Genomic DNA, 16044 nt, shown 5'->3' with positions numbered 1-16044 from the left:
CTCCCTTGTTGGTCCTAGGGGATATGGGCACAGCCCACAAATCTACCAGCAGCTGACTGTCTGGTAAGTGTTTACTTATAAATTAGTGTGGGTGATAATTTATTAAGGTAATAAGCATAGATTACATTTAATGGCTTAGGCATTATGTGTAATGAACACAGTATTTTATGTTTAGTTGAAGCAAATGTATATGATTATGAATATGGTACCCAAATGTAACTCAGAAATTGTGAATTAGAAAGTTTAAACCAAGTTAAGCCACGTGTTACAGTGCATCAGCACTTAAATTAAGGGCTTCAGGAAGGTTTCACAATGGCAAAGCAATATACCATTCACCTATACCCTGTATCAAGATTTGTTTATTTCTTAGATTCTCTTCTCCTTCCCTCATAAACTGACTCATTCTGTTACTGAAGAACATGGTTTCTCTCTTGAGAAGCATCACGGCATTAAAACTTTGGCTTCTGGAGCTGAGGCGAGTAATCTGTCAGCAGGGACACCATGACAGCCTGGGATGACACACAGAGAAAGAGAAAGAAAGAAATGGGTAAACATTAGCAAGAGTCTGTTTAGGGACCTACGGAAGAGGATCCAGGTTGCAGCTTTGAAGGCCTATGGTTGAAATGTGTTTTCCCGAGGAAATGATAAGGGGACGGTTCTGAACTAATATTTATTTTTATTTGGATAAAGGGAGGTCAGGAGAGATCAGGGTGACCCAAATACATACACAAACACCATGCTTATTTAGGCCTCATTCCAGGACTAGTGGGGGAGAGAGCTGAAGTGAGATTCCAAGGTGGAAGCCATGATTGGATTTTCTAGTCATAAGTGAAACCTAGGTATTGCCTGGTTTTAGAGAAATAGAATCCCTCCCATCCTTGTGTTTACACTGTGGTTTGGCTACTTGTAACCTAGAGAAGTTTAGAATAAATCAGATGTAGAGTAGTTAAGGTAAATCATTTAGGTTAATGAATAATGAATTTCCGAATCTGGGTCCTCATGAAAGAGTATTTATAACCAAGAGTACAGCTTCCCATTAGGCTGCCAGCTACAAATGGGAATTTTCACTTTTACTCTTCCCAACTTCCACAATAATGACAATAGTAATGAGACCAGAAACAGTGATGACAAATGTTGATTGCGTGCTTACTATGTACCAGACTAAGTGCCTCATCATGTGTTAGTAGGTTAAGAAGTATTTGCCAGGCACTGTGCTAGGTGCTACAGTGAGGTAGAGAGAACTGTTTGTGCATTATCTCATGTAATGCAACAACCTTCTAAGGTAGCTTGTGTTATTATCACTTATAGATGAGAAACTCAATCCTGGAAACGACACAGAGTACAGAATTGGGTTTGGACCCAGGTTTCTCTGACTCCACTCTTAAGAGGCAGTTTTACTGCCGTTCAGGTACTTGCTCTTGCTTTTTGACCAAGCAAGAGCAGGTCTTGTCTTTCAAATGTGCCCTTTGAACGTATTTATTGAAGAGTTACCATGTGCTGGGCCCTGTGCTGACTGCTTTATGTGCATCGTACTATTTATTATCCATTCCTACTATGTGAGGTAGGAAGAGATATAAAATACAGATGAGGAAACTGAAGCATAGGTATTTTCCTGAGTGGTGGTAGTAAGGGGTGGATCTGGACTTGCCTGTCCTGGACATTGACCACCATTTTCATATGAATAAACTGGGCTTAGAGGAGTTATGGTACTTTCCCAAGATCACACAGAGAGCCAGAATATTAACCTGATTTCCAAAGCCTATGTTCTAGAGCCAACCAGTACTCTGTATTGCCTTCAGGCTACAAAAATGTATTGAGCACATATTTAGGGTATTTGTCAGGTACCCTTCTAGGTATAATGAAGGACATTACAGACAAGATCAATGCTCTTATGAAAGAGTTTTCATTATAGGGAGGGGACAGGCAAGAAACAAAAAAGAAAATATCAAGGAGTGATAAATGTCATTAGAAAATAAAAAACAGGATAAAGGAGGCTGGGGAGCCATTTAAGAGAGGGTGGCCAGGGAAGATCTTGTTAAAGAATGACATTTAAGTTGAGATCTGAATGACAAGGAGAAAATAGAAAGGTCAAACACTGGGATAAGAACATGTTCCAGGAAAATATTTTAAGCTTTTTTATGGGTTCCTGGGATCACATCTCAGGTTTGGTTTTGTTTTTAATGGTCACTGCATATGTCAAATTTATTTTCAAATATTAAATCTTAGAAAGTCAGTTAGGAATGGAGTTGCCAGATTTAGTTAGACACATACATACATATATACATACATAAATAAATAAATAGGCATTTCAGATAAACAACAATTTTTCTTAAACTATAAATATGTTCCAAATATTGCATGGGACACATCTATACTAAACAATTATTTATTGTTTATTTGAAACTCCAATTTAGCTGGGTATCCTGTAATTTATCTGGCACCCCTAACTTGGAGAGAAGAGATGATAAAATACTATGAACTACGTTCGCAATCGTGTTGTGTATCTAAGGGTCATCACGATAGCAGTGCTTTGAAGTGGCAGATTTTTTGCAGGATCCCTTTAGGTTACTTCAGCTCCACAGTAAAATTTGTAGACAGAGGAAGAAACCCACCTGACTCTTCATGAGTCCTACAGCCTTAGTAATTATTGAAAAATACAAAATACAAAAGGTAGCTTTGTGGGAAGGAGAGGGTGCATGTCCGTGTGTGTGCGTGCGTGCGTGCGTGTGTGTGTGTGTGTTTTAAACAAAGAGATCAAAAGGCCTGTGCCCTATGGAGAGAATGATGTGATTACTGGAGTGTTCTGAACAGCACTGCTGGAAATCACCCAGCATGAAGGCCTTAAAAAGCTACTGTGAGTGCTGAAAGAGTACACTTTTGCTTTAAATATGTTATATGCTTTTAGAACAAGCCCTTCACCTTACTTAGTTATTACATTAGTCATTATGGGCACCTCAGAACTTGAGGATAGATTGTATCTTTCCTTCCTTCTTCTATCCTGATTGTAAATGAAATTGTGTGTGCGGAAATCATTCTCTAGACAGTAGTGCTATCCAATAGGACTTTCTGCCATGATGGAAATGTTCTGTGTCTGTGCTGTCCAATACAAATAGTGTAGACACCAGCCATATGTGGCTTTTGAGCACTTAAAATGTGGTTAGTATGTCTGAGGAATTGAATCTTATATTTTATTATCTTTTAATTAGCTTAAGTCTAAATTTAGGGACTACCCTGGCGGTCCAGTGGTTAAGACTCCACGCTTCCACTGCAGGGGGCGCCGGTTCGACCCCTGGTCAGGGAACCAAGATCACACATGCTGCACAGCACAGCCAAAAAAAAAAAAAAATTAAATAGCCACATGCGCCTAGTGGTTACTGTATTGGATAGGGAAATTCTAGAGGAAAACAAGTATTGTGCCTTTAGAACATCCCAGAAGACACTATCACAGCAATGCTGAGCCTAAATGCCATTCTAAATAAGCTGTCTAAGAATAATTTCTTTGCCTATGAAATAGGAATTTAGACTAGCCAATCTCTAAGGTCTCATCCCTCTTGAAAATGCCATGCTTCTATGAATTGTACAGGCTATGTGGGGACTGCACAGTATTCATTTTTTTATCTCCAGTGCCTGCCAGAGGGCCTGGCACACAGTAGATGCTCAGTATATGATTGCTGAAATGAACTTAATTCAATGGGACTGCCAAATCATCTGGCTCAGAGACATAAAGAGGACAGCATGTGTGTCACCAACCCCCTTCCAGAATCCATGTCAGGTCTCACTAGTCAGTTATGCCACTCTTTCCTTCCAAGACCACAGGCAGGCTTAGAACCTTCTGAACATAGGACTCTAAGTAGCCTGTTAATGAGATTGAGGACCTAAGATTAAAAATCATTTGCCATCTATATGGCTTGATCTGCTTATTTTATATGTGAGGAAACTGGGACCCAGAGAGATAACACTTATCCAAGATGACACAGCTGACAGTTGTGACATCAAAGACAGTTATAGAATTCAAGTCTCCTCACTCCCAGTCGAGTATTCTTTCTATTTTAGATTCTCTACTTTCATTTTAATATGACTCTGCTTCTTATTTTCTTTAAAATATATTTTCCCATTAGGGAAAGGAAGATGGGAGATGGAGAGATGGTGGTAGGACTTAGATGGTGGAAAATAGGTGGGCATAAGATTTCACTGTGTGTATGTATAATATATACACCCTTGTAAACATTTCAACTATGTGAATGCATTAAGTACTTAAATTTTTAAGTAAATTCAATTGAAAGGTGTGCATAATAAGCTCTTTAAAAATTCAGATGTGCAGAGAATCTTCGTAAATGATATTTTAGAAAGCTTACTTTTAGTTTCCCCCTCTGAATTTCGACAAAGGACCTATTTTAACAGATTTGGGTTGAAAAAAATTTATCTTTGTAACTTCAGTCATCTTCTGGTAAAGAATAGAGCCTGAGGAAAATTCTTTGCTATGTTTCTTCCTGAGGTATATGGTTGGAGAGCTCACATTTCCTTTTTCGTCATCTGGATCTTTGCTCCTCAAAGTGTGGTCCACAGGACAGCAGCATCTGCATTACCTGGTTGCTTGTTAGAAATGCTGAATCTTGGGCCCCATCTCAGACCAAATCCAAATCTGCACTTTAACAAGATCCCTAGGTGATTCAAATGGACATTAAAGCTTCAGAGGCACTGGTCTAAATGACATGACAATTGCCATTTTGGCCAAAGTTAGTGTCCTGAGGTGGCAAGCTGGAAGGTACAGTAAAAAAAAAACAAAAAACATCCCTCTTGTTAGATATGACAAATTTAGGCCTGCTACACAACTTTTCATTGCAAAGGGAGTCATGATTGTCTTCCAGTCAGCTATAGTAGAGCTCAAATCTCTGCTGGTCACTGCATTAGATCAACAATGAAGATGATAATGGTGATGATAATTATAATAACAATATTTACAGTACATTAGATAACATATTAAATGTTTTACATGCATTATTTAATGCTCACAATAACCCTATCTATATCCATTTATAGATTACATAAATAATTAGCAGATAGTCCTTTCCAGCTTGTTTTTATCAACTCCGTATACTGAAAGCTATAAACTACATTTCCCAGACTTCCTTGTAGCTGGGGTGCAGGCATGCCACTCAGCTGCATCTTGCAGCCATAAGTGAACAACATGCAGTGGAAGCCACCTCTGGGAGATTGGATCTTCTGGTTCATATGCAGGTGGGGGAAACTATAATGGACTATCTGACATTTAGTTTCCAGGGCATTAGGTACCAGGCTATGGGTGGCTGTGTCAGTGGTGTTTTGGTTACAAAAGAACCACAGTGTTGCTGGGCAATTTTCCTGCCTGTGTTGTTTCTGAATATGTATGTGGTATACAAGAATGATTCGCTGCACCCTCTTTCCCCAGAGATTCTGGGAGGTGCCTAATGTCTTTTAACAAATTCCTTTTTATTTCTCTACCTGAAGGGGACTCTGTTGTTTGCCAGTAAGACCCTGGCTGGTATAGTAATTGAGATCAGTTAAATCACTAAAAGCTAAAAGATGGTGGTACTAAATTATGGCACTGGAGTATTCCATTTTCCAGAAAAGACAGTGGTGTTTGGGATATCGTAAAGCAGAGGTGTGAGGTTAATATTTCCTAGAATAGTGGTGATGAAGATGAAACTAGTGGCATTTTGTTAAAGGGACTAATAATTTTTAAGATTAGTCTTGCTGCAATTTTGGAAATGTTCTATACCTAAAAACAAACGTGTCTGTGGGGCTAAAGCCAATAGAGAACCAAAACAATTATCTAGGCAAGGAATGAAAGGAAGAAAGAGAGGAGAAAGGAAATAAGATTTCTTTGAATGCCTACTTTGTGCCAGGCACTGAATTAGGGGCTTCTGTAAGTATTAACAAGGGGATTTTAAAATTATTGTATAAGAATTATACAACTTATCATGGTTGGCAGGTAATGGTGGCTGGTGCTCACACTGATCGAGAACACTAAGAATTTTGACTAAAATAGATATATTTTGATGGGGGTCAGTTTTACTCCATTGAAAATACACTATAAATGCTTTAAGCAATAATAATCTATTATGAACTTGCTGAAAAAAAAGTAGATGCCATCTGAGCAAGTAATGTATGTGGGTAATCCCAGCTGCTTATTATTTACCAAAAGGCATGAGTGGCCAAGTAGGGGCCACACAGAGAATTCCCTATCCTCCAGTCCCCATTTCTTGCTTACCATGATTGTCCACTTTCTGTTTTCGGCCTCTGGGAATACAAGTGATCGTGGAGAATAAAACACTTCATCGTCCACTTCTTCTGGCTTTCTGGGCAAGCAGTGTAAAAATGTCCAGTCAGAAGCAGCAACTTTAGCCGTCTAAAGAAGAGATGGGGTTAAGACTGTGTTTTGACTCTTGTATGTGACTATCACATTTGTCTTCTTCACAGTCAGAGTCTCTGACTCTGACCCGGGGTCAAAGGTCAATGCAAAGGGAGAGATAAAGGGGCAGAGTGAGGGTTTAAGCTCAAGGCACCCAGCGGAAATGTGTATGGTACTTTCAACTTATGGAACTTTCTAGTCATTTTTTTTGATTTGGGAGATCACCACTCCAAATTAAACCACTAACTCAGTTTTCTGGTACTCTTGTCTAGTGAGATAATGGACACTTCAGTAAAGAACTCTACTAGGGTAATATGTGGCTGATAGCAAAAGTCACCAGTTATACCCCAATGTATTTTAAAGGTTGCCTTTACGTGATAGTGTTATATTTTTAGCTTATCTCCAAATTATGGTCTTCAGCGCTTGAAGCATACTTCATTACTAGTTAAAACAATTTTGAAAAAGAGCTCTGAGTTAGGAGTGCATTAAACAGGATGACAGGCACTATGCCGTAGGTGGTTCATTCTTCATGCAAATGTCCTATTAAGTTTAATTTTCTCTAACAGTTAATTCCTGAAAATTACATTTTCCCATCCATTTTCATCATTCACTTACAGATTCAAAACTACATTCCCTCATAAATTATTACCTCAAAATTACTGCCTTTGTACTAAATTGTTTTTGTTTTTGTTAAAAAATACAATAGAAAATAGGCAAAGGATAATATGATAGAATATGAAAGAATATTATAGTTTATAGGAAAAGATATGGAAATGACCAATAAACATGAAAAGATGTTTAACTTCATTAGTAATCAGAGAAATACAAATTTTAAAAAGCATGAGATATAGATTTTTAAAAATTAAAAATGTAAATTGCAACTAAGAACGGAGAGAGTGTGGAGGGAGTATAAATTGTCAGTCCTTTTTGGATGGGCAGCATTTCTCATATTTTCAAAAGTATATATCACTTCACCCAGAAATGCTTCTCCCTAGAAGAATTCTATTCTCTAGTAATACCTGCACAAAGAAATATATATGAAATGACCTTCATTGCAGCATTGTTTGTAATTGGGATAATTGGAAATAGCCTAATTTTTCAACAGGAAACATTTTAGGTAAAGTATGTTCCACTCATACTTTGGAATTCTATGCAGCCATTAAAAAGAATGAAAAATATCTGAATGAATGGACAAGAAAATCTAAGATTTGTTAGGTGGAAAAAATAAGTCACAATAATATGTCTAATCTACCATTTATGATAAATCATTAGGGGTGGATGTGTGTGTGTGTGTGTGTGTGTGTCTGTATGTGTGTGTGTAGGACTATGTAAATACACAGAAAAGGTCTGCAAAGAGACACAAAGGGCAAAGAATTCTGATGCCTCCACCATTGTGAGAGGGAAAAGCTTGCTTCTCTCTTCTGCCTGGGTTTCAATTCCTTCATTCCAGACAAAAGTGTCTTTCCAAAGGACAGAGCTAATCTTCAGGAGGAGAGAAATCACTGGGGGATACAGTCAGCGAGTCCTTTATAGGGAATGAAGGGACAGTCTGTTCTCCCCGCAGTGAATGAGTGATTAGATGCTTCTGGCCTTTATGAATGGAATTAATGAACCTTCAGAGAGGCATCAGTTTGTACCTTCATTGTAACCTGGTAACCCTGGAAAGCCTGGAGCCGCTTTTTCTTCTCCTCTTCTTGCCCCATACTTATCCAAGTGTCTGTAATTAATGCATTGCCTCCACGAGCCGCTTCCAATGGATCATTCATCAGTGACAGCTTGGTACCGTTCTGGCATACACGAGCAAGCCGGTTAAAGAACTTCACGGGACAGGGAAAGACAATTACACCTTTACATATAAGGAGCATACCTCCTTGGCATACTGCTCTGCCAACTTGGTTATGCTGGGATCAGGCTCATAACCCTGCAGGGGGAAGAATGAACGGTTATTTAGGTAGTTTTCTTATAAATGCCTTCTTCTACATGCATTCTTTTCCTTTCAACAATATCCCTGCTCTCCTTCCTGCTTTTGCTCTAAGTTGTAGCTCAACCATGTTCAGTAGAATATGATGTTGACATCTAGAATTTCAAACCTTAATGGTGCTTTTGGGAATTTAAAAAGGTAATCAATTGCCCCATTTGTCTTTTATTATCTTTGACCTCTTTCGTCATAAAGACAAATGGGGTGTGGTACTTTCCAGCTCTTGGTAGCACCTCTTCTTGTCCTCTAATAGTTTAAGAGGATTATATACATAATTCTACAACTTAATGCATTTTTGTTGCAGAGTCTCTCCACAAGCTGTTTTTTTTTTAATGCTCTTTTTTTTTTTTGTCTGAAATGCTTTTTCCCAGCCACGCCACGTGGATAATGCTTTCGGGTCTCAGCTCAAATGTTTCCTCCTCAGAGAAACCTTCCCTCACCACGTGAGCTAAATACTCAGAGCCCACATGCACACATCTTACTCTTGTGCGCTCACTGGCCAGGGTTCTGTGTGCAGGGAGCTTGCTTTGAAATGGCCTTTACACAGCAAGTATACTGTTTTTGTTGAAATATGTTCGTTTGGGTTGGTTTGGTGAGGGCAGGGTTGGGACTTGGGTGAGGCAAGCGCTCACTGTCAGTCGTGCAAACACAAATTTTGCACCCTAGGTACCTCGCTTGCTCACTCTGGTCTGAATCCTAGGTGGGGGGCGACACTGTGGGAACAGCTAAAGTCCCCCAAGCTATTCCATACCCCACAGGTAACCCCTCTGCCTCCATCCTCCCCCTCCAATCTGCCCTATACGCAGCAGAAAGAATTGTTTTCTCCGAAGCCTTCAATGTTTACTACTTGTTTCTTAAGTCGAAGCCGATTAAGAGTATCAAGGCTCCCCGCCGACATCTCCTGCTTCTGTCTCTTTTAATTTTGCTCAACATCTTGCTGCAGGAAAGCCAATCTCATTGTCATCCTTGTACACGTCTTGCCCTTTTCTGCCATCACAGCCTTTCACCCTTGCACATCTCCCCCTTTGTCCACTTCTGGGCGTCTTCACTGGAACATGTCAACTCCTCCTTTATCAAAACTCTAGGCCAGCCTCACCTCTGGACCCTCCATGTGGAAGGCTTGTCAGTCCAAACACCATAATTATTCTCATCATCCTCCATCCTTCTTGTCTTTCTGAATTCTTAGAATTTATTTTTGACTCGGTTTTATAAATTCTCAGTAGGACATTGCGATGGGTGCTGTGATGTGTCACCCAGATCCCCCTTCATGAATAAAAGACTTACTGTCCCAGCTGCTGCGTGTGCGCCGGAAGATGGCTTTCAGCTGTCAGCCCTCTTCGGGCACTGCCTCAGCTGCAGAGAAGCCGACTCACCCAGGGTCACGTACCCTTCCAAGGCCACCTGCATCCAGTGACTGATTGACAGGAGGGCATAAAAACCTGACTCCATCCTCCCAACTTGGGACAGCCCTTAATGGCCATCTCAGATCTAGAATTCTCCATAAGGTCAGCTGAGGTTGCTCTTGGGCCTGCATCGCAGTTCGGTTTCTCCCTCTGCCCACTCCTGCTTCCTTCCCCTCCCTTCTCAAGGGCACGCTGTCATAAACATCCTGCACATCCTGCATGCCAAACTCTCAGAATCTGCTTCCCAGGAAACTCAACCCACAACAGGCATGTTCAGATTTATTCATTTGAAATTGTGTTTATTTGCACATAATTATCTATAATAGTTCCTTCTCTCATTAAAAAATTCTTGAGGAAAGAAACTATCAGATGACGATGATACCTGCAGACATTTTAGCAGCTTTATCATCCTCAAATAGCCATAAATTCTGGAGCTTTGTTTACTGAGATTTGGGGAAGGTATTTAATTTGGTAAGGCTTGCTAATTTAGTAACTAATGTTGTGACCATTCATACTGGTAAACATAAATGCAGAGGCTTGGCTATTACCCCATGTGCCTCCTGCCCTGAAAATTTAGCTTTCCCTTTGGAAAGCAGGTTTTATACTCACTAAGTATAATCATTCTTAGAGAAGGAATCAATAAGCACTTAGAGAACCAACAGAGAGGTTTGGAAATTAGAAAATCACCCAACCTTGCATGCGCTGGGCCATGACTGAGAATACAAAGAGGAATTCTTTACTCACAGCTCAGCTTTCAATACTAAATCACTCATTGGCTTTTACATAAATCTTAAAACCAGACGAAGAAGGTGATTAACAGACCCAGTTCAGTCTAAATATTCACTTAGAACAATGTTAAAATCATTACCATCAATAGTTTATGGAACAATTTTACAATCAAGGACAAAATTATGTTTTCTTGAACATGTAAGTTATTCTTGGTTGAAGAATGGGGAAATAGATTAACTATGGCCTTGGAAACTTTTCAGTGCTTCTTAAGTTTACACTAAGTCTCCTAGCTTTATCTTTAAAGGAAATAGGTCTACTTATAAATTGATGGAACAACTTCTACACTTCAGACTTTCCAGAAGACTTTTTTTTTTTAAATTAAACATTTCTTACAACACTTCTTAATTTTATTTATTTATTTATTTTTGCTGTGTTGGGTCTTCGTTTCTGTGCGAGGGCTTTCTCCAGTTGTGGCAAGCGGGGGCCACTCTTCATCGCGGTGCACGGGCCTCTCACTATCGCAGCCTCTCTTGTTGCGCAGCACAGGCTCCAGACGCGCAGGCTCAGTAGTTGTGGCTCACGGGCCTAGTTGCTCCGCGGCATGTGGGATCTTCCCAGACCAGGGCTCGAACCCGTGTCCCCTGCACTGGCAGGCAGATTCTCAACCGCTGCGCCACCAGGGAAGCCCCCCAGAAGACTTTTTAAAACTGTTACTCCCACCAAAATTTAACCAGGTTTTAGTACTCTTTATCATTTAAATGAGTTTCTGCATAAGAACAATACTGAAATTACTCTGTAATATTGGGATTTTTTCCTTTGATGTTAATAAAACATCTTTGACATGCAATAAAATGTTTCAATCGTGTATTTCTCCAACAGAATAAAACCTTTCCAAAAACACCTTATAGGGGGGCTTCCCTGGTGGTGCTGTGGTTGAGAATCCACCTGCCAATGCAGGGGACATGGGTTCGAGCCCTGGTCTGGGAAGATCCCACATGCCGCGGAGCAACTAGGCCCGTGAGCCACAACTACTGAGCCTGCGCATCTGGAGCCTGTGCTCCGCAACAAGAGAGGCCGCGACGGTGAGAGGCCCGCACACCGCGATGAAGAGTGGCCCCCGCTTGCCACAACTGGAGAAAGCCCTCGCACAGAAACGAAGACCCAACACAGCAAAAATAAAATAAATAAATAAACACCTTATAGCAGGGAACAACTATTGTTAATGTATGTTTTATCTGTAAAACCCAAATGCAGTTAATAGTTTGCATTAATATAGAGCCCTTCTTCAAGCTAGATTTGTAGTAAGAGTGTGCTAACTCTTCCCATAAAATGAAGAAGAACTACCTTATTCACATGTCAGATCCGACCCTTTATTCCAGTTCATGCTGAATGAAAGAGGATTATCTATTGTAAGGGTTAGCTCTCTGCATCCCCAAAGTTTACTATAATAGGGTGGCTTCCAATATATGCTGCTGCCTATGCCTGACATTTCTTCTATGGCAAGTGTATTAGGTAGAATAGTGTCCTCCAAAAATTCCTTCCCCACCAGAACCTCAGAATGTGACCTTTTTAGAAGTAGGGTTTTTGCAGATGTAATTAGTTAAAAGGAGGTCATTACTGGATTAAGGTTGGCCTAAATTTAATATGACTGCTATCCTCGTAAGAAGAGGAACATTTGAACAAGAAACACGGACATAAAGGGAAGAAGATGGAGGCAGAGATTGGAGTGATGCCGCCACAAGCCAAGGAATGCCTGGGGCGACCAGAAGTAGGAAGAGACAAGGACGGATCCTCCCCTAGAGGCTTTGGAGGGGGTGTGGCCTTGCCAGCACCTTGACTTTGGATTTCTAGTCTCCAGAGCTGTGGGATAATACATTTCTGTTGTTTTAAGCCACCCAGTTTGTAGGAATTTGTTATGGCAGTCCTGGGAAACTAAGGCAGCAGGGTGCATTGACTCAAACTGGTTCAGCAAGAACACTAGGGAAAAGCGTTTTGTTTTGTCTTATTTGTTTTATTTGGTTTTGGCAGGATGCAGCAATGCTGGTGCTCTACCCAGATGCCCTCAGAGGACCCCGTTTTACTTCTTTTGCCCCCCTCCCCATTTCAGTGTGCTTTTTAAAATTTTATTTTATTTTATTTTATTTATTTATTTATTTATTTATTTATTTATGGCCATGTTGGGTCTTCGTTTCTGTGCGAGGGCTTTCTCTAGTTGCAGCAAGTGGGGGCCGCTCTTCATTGTGGTGCGCGGGCCTCTCATTATCTTGGCCTCTTTTGTTGCGGAGCATAGGCTCCAGACGCGCAGGCTCAGTAATTGTGGCTCACGGGCCCAGTTGCTCTGCGGCATGTGGGATCCTCCCAGACCAGGGCTCGAACCCTCATCCCCTGCATTGGCAGGCAGACTCTCAACCACTGTGCCACCAGGGAAGCCCCTCAGTGTGCTTTTAACACCTAACAGTCACAGCTCTTCTTCAGAAGATGGCCCTCTGGCCACCGACTGCTTTTCCTGCCAAACGTCCCAGGGGATTCACCACCCTACCTCCCACGCTGCCCTTGGGCAATGACTGGTTCCAAGGATAAAAGCCCATCTTCCTTGCCTTGGGTTGGGACAACTCTGGGGTATAACCTACACTCCAGAGCTCACTTGTTGGATCAGGCTGAAGCCCCCTTCTGTGGGACAGTGCCTGACATGGCACTTGGGTGACCAAATCACCCTAGCTTGCCTGGGACCATCCCAGTTTTAGCACTGATAGTCCCATGTCCCCAGAAAGCCCTGGGTCCCTCTTAAACTCAAGAAGCAGAAGCAAGGAGGAATTTTTAGGCCTCACATATTCACCTCTGAATGTCTTAGCTTATCAGAGTGAACCACAGCAGCGACTACTGAGATAACAGCAAACACATGCTCGGTCAGAAACACTGGTGGACAATTTTGTGAATCATCATCCCTTAATGAGAAGATCAGTTCTATCTTTTACTTCGTTTCTGAAATGGCTTCTATTTAGGGGAGCTTTCCCTTCAAAAGACTCCTGATAGGAAGTTGTAACTAATGAGAAACATAATGGTGAAAAGAATTCAGTAGAGAGGGGGTATGTAAAAGGTTCGGTGGAGATCCTTCAGGACTGATTTGTGTATGAGTCTCTTGTAGAATTAGTTTTTATCCTCTAAAAGGCCTACTTATTTTGTATGAGGCTGGGAGTATCTTTTTGTTTTAAATTTTATTGAAGTATAGTTGATTTACAATGTTGTGTTAATTTCAGCTGTACAGCAAAGTGACTCAGTTATTCATATGTATTGATACATTCCTTTTCATATTCTTTTCCCTTATAGTTTATCACAGGATATTGAATATAGTTCCCTGTGCTATACAGTAGGACCTTGTTGTTTATCCATCCTATATATAATAGTTTGCATCTGTTAATCCCAAACTCGAGGCTGGGAGTATCTTAACATAGGGCTTCTCCTAGGGGGATCTGCACTTTTTTATTTTGGTGTATTTATTTACGGACTTAATATGTAGGTAGAACATTTACATGTTAAGAAATTCAAACCACATAAAAGGATATACTGTGGAAATAAAGTCTCCCTCCTACCTCTATCCTTGAATCTCCCAGTTTCACTTCTCACAGACAACAATTATTACCAGTTTCTCGTGTATCAAAAGGGTTACTTTGGACCTATAAAAGAAGTCACGCTTCCCATACATCCTGTGAGAGATTAATAGCAGGGTAGGAAGTAAGTGGGGGTAGCTTCACAGCCAGGACTCAGATTTAAAAGGCTGAAGGGCCCCTGGATTTGAGTTTTGAAACACTAAGCTGGTGTACATGCCACTGCTGTGTCCTTCACATTAGAGTGAATTTTTTTTTTTTTTTTTTTTTTACCAAATCGTAGTACTCAAAAAATGACAGCGTCTTCCCCATGCCTTTTGGGATTTCTACGCTGCCTGGATTTCATTACTTTCTTCAGCCTTTGTGGTAGCAATGCACAAGAATGCCAGTCATCATAATGGCTGGTTTCAGGGTACTCAAAGGGATAATTCAGACATGCTTTTAACACAGACTTACAGGGTGAAAGGCATCAGGCAAGACTATCTCTTTTTGTAGAGATGGGAAATTGGAAACTCAAGAGGCCGGGTAGCTATAATAGTAGAGCTAGTAACATAACCTAAATTTTGTGGCCTCACCTGTCCTCTCCTTGAATGGAAGAGACGTTTGTTTTTCACTAGGTAATTGCATCTGGGAATGATTTCAAAGGGGGTTAGTTTCAAGGCAGAAAGTTTCCCTACCTTTGGAGTAGCCACCTGAAGGTGCATGCCGAATTTCGCTGCACTCATCATGATGGAGTGCAGGATGTTATTCCCATCCCCAATCCAGCTGAGGGTAAGGCCTTTCAGAGAGCCATAGTGTTCCTGAAAGGCAAGAGATGGAGGAGATTACATCTGGGAGGAAATCCACTTATGTGAAACAATTATTAGGGTTACAATAAAGGAAACAGTCTACATCTCAATTTTAAATGGTTTCTTGGAAAGAATAAGCTACTAATTTTTTTTTTGCATTATACAGAGCAATTCAATAACATGAAGGTACAATCACAAAAGAATAGCAATATGTCCTAATATCTTAAGCCAAGATATCATATGAACTCATATGGAGACTCATTTTCATATATTTCAAATCTGAATCTTTGTTGTATTTATTCTTTCATTCAACAAATTGAGAACCATCAATGTCCAGACACTGTCCTTGGCCCTGGAGATATAACAATGAACAAAGGAGACAAAAATCACTGCCCTTATGAATCTTACACTTGTTGGTATAAGAAAGGGGAAATACAATGCACCTAGAACAGTGTAGCATGGTAGTTGAGTAAGTTCCCATTTATATAAAGTTTAAAAACCATTAATACATTTGGTTTTTTAATAGATACTGACATGTACAGTTAAAGTATTAAAACATGCTTGGAAATTATAAATACAAATACCAGGATAAAAATTTCTTTGCGAGGTTGGAGGAAATGGGATCAGGAAGAGTTACACAGTGGACTTCAACTCTATCTGTAATATTTTATTTAAAAACAACAAAAAATTCTAAAGTAAGATTTGACAAAACTGTGTAATGGGCACATGGATATTTGTTTTACTTTCCTTGAAGTGTCTGTAGGTTTCGTATATTTTATACGTTTATATATTTATAAAGATAAGATTTTAAAAAGAGAAAGGCTAACTAATTTGAAGATCACAGAACTACTGGGTGGCTAAGCTTGCATGTAAATCCAGGTTCATCTGATTTAGATTCCACGCCCTTAATAAGCTGCTATTTATTCATTCAGCTCCTACTTTGAGAATTTCCTTGATGAAGGCATTGCACCAGGTCCTGCAGGGGACAATATGATGAATAGAACATTTCACTATCCCTGATGAATGTATAATCTAGTAATGATAAAGCCCCAAGGGGAAGCATTAAATTATCTGGCGTATATGTAAAGCCACAACTACAAACAGCCACTTGGTATCTAACATCGTTGTGTCATCCTCTCTGCATTAATCT

The 16044-nt window shown here is 40.2% G+C and overlaps 1 protein-coding gene across 1 annotated transcript in view; it reads right to left on the bottom strand.

The window, feature by feature from the left end:
• Positions 1 to 449: 449 nt before the first annotated feature.
• OTC (ornithine transcarbamylase) overlaps positions 450 to 16044 on the bottom strand; it is a 55938-nt gene continuing 40343 nt past the window's right edge. Inside the window, exons 6-10 of the mRNA XM_059910834.1 lie at positions 14784 to 14906; positions 8259 to 8312; positions 8029 to 8178; positions 6251 to 6388; positions 450 to 509 (exon numbers count right to left, since the gene is read on the bottom strand). Of these exons, the coding sequence (XP_059766817.1) occupies positions 450 to 509; positions 6251 to 6388; positions 8029 to 8178; positions 8259 to 8312; positions 14784 to 14906 (525 nt within the window). The remainder of the gene's footprint in view (positions 510 to 6250; positions 6389 to 8028; positions 8179 to 8258; positions 8313 to 14783; positions 14907 to 16044) is intronic.

Source organism: Balaenoptera ricei, chromosome X (genome assembly GCF_028023285.1).
Source record: "Balaenoptera ricei isolate mBalRic1 chromosome X, mBalRic1.hap2, whole genome shotgun sequence".
NCBI classification, from domain to species: Eukaryota; Metazoa; Chordata; class Mammalia; order Artiodactyla; family Balaenopteridae; genus Balaenoptera; species Balaenoptera ricei.
The sequence above is the reverse complement of the archived record's forward strand: the minus strand, read 5'-3'. Positions and strand labels throughout refer to the sequence as shown.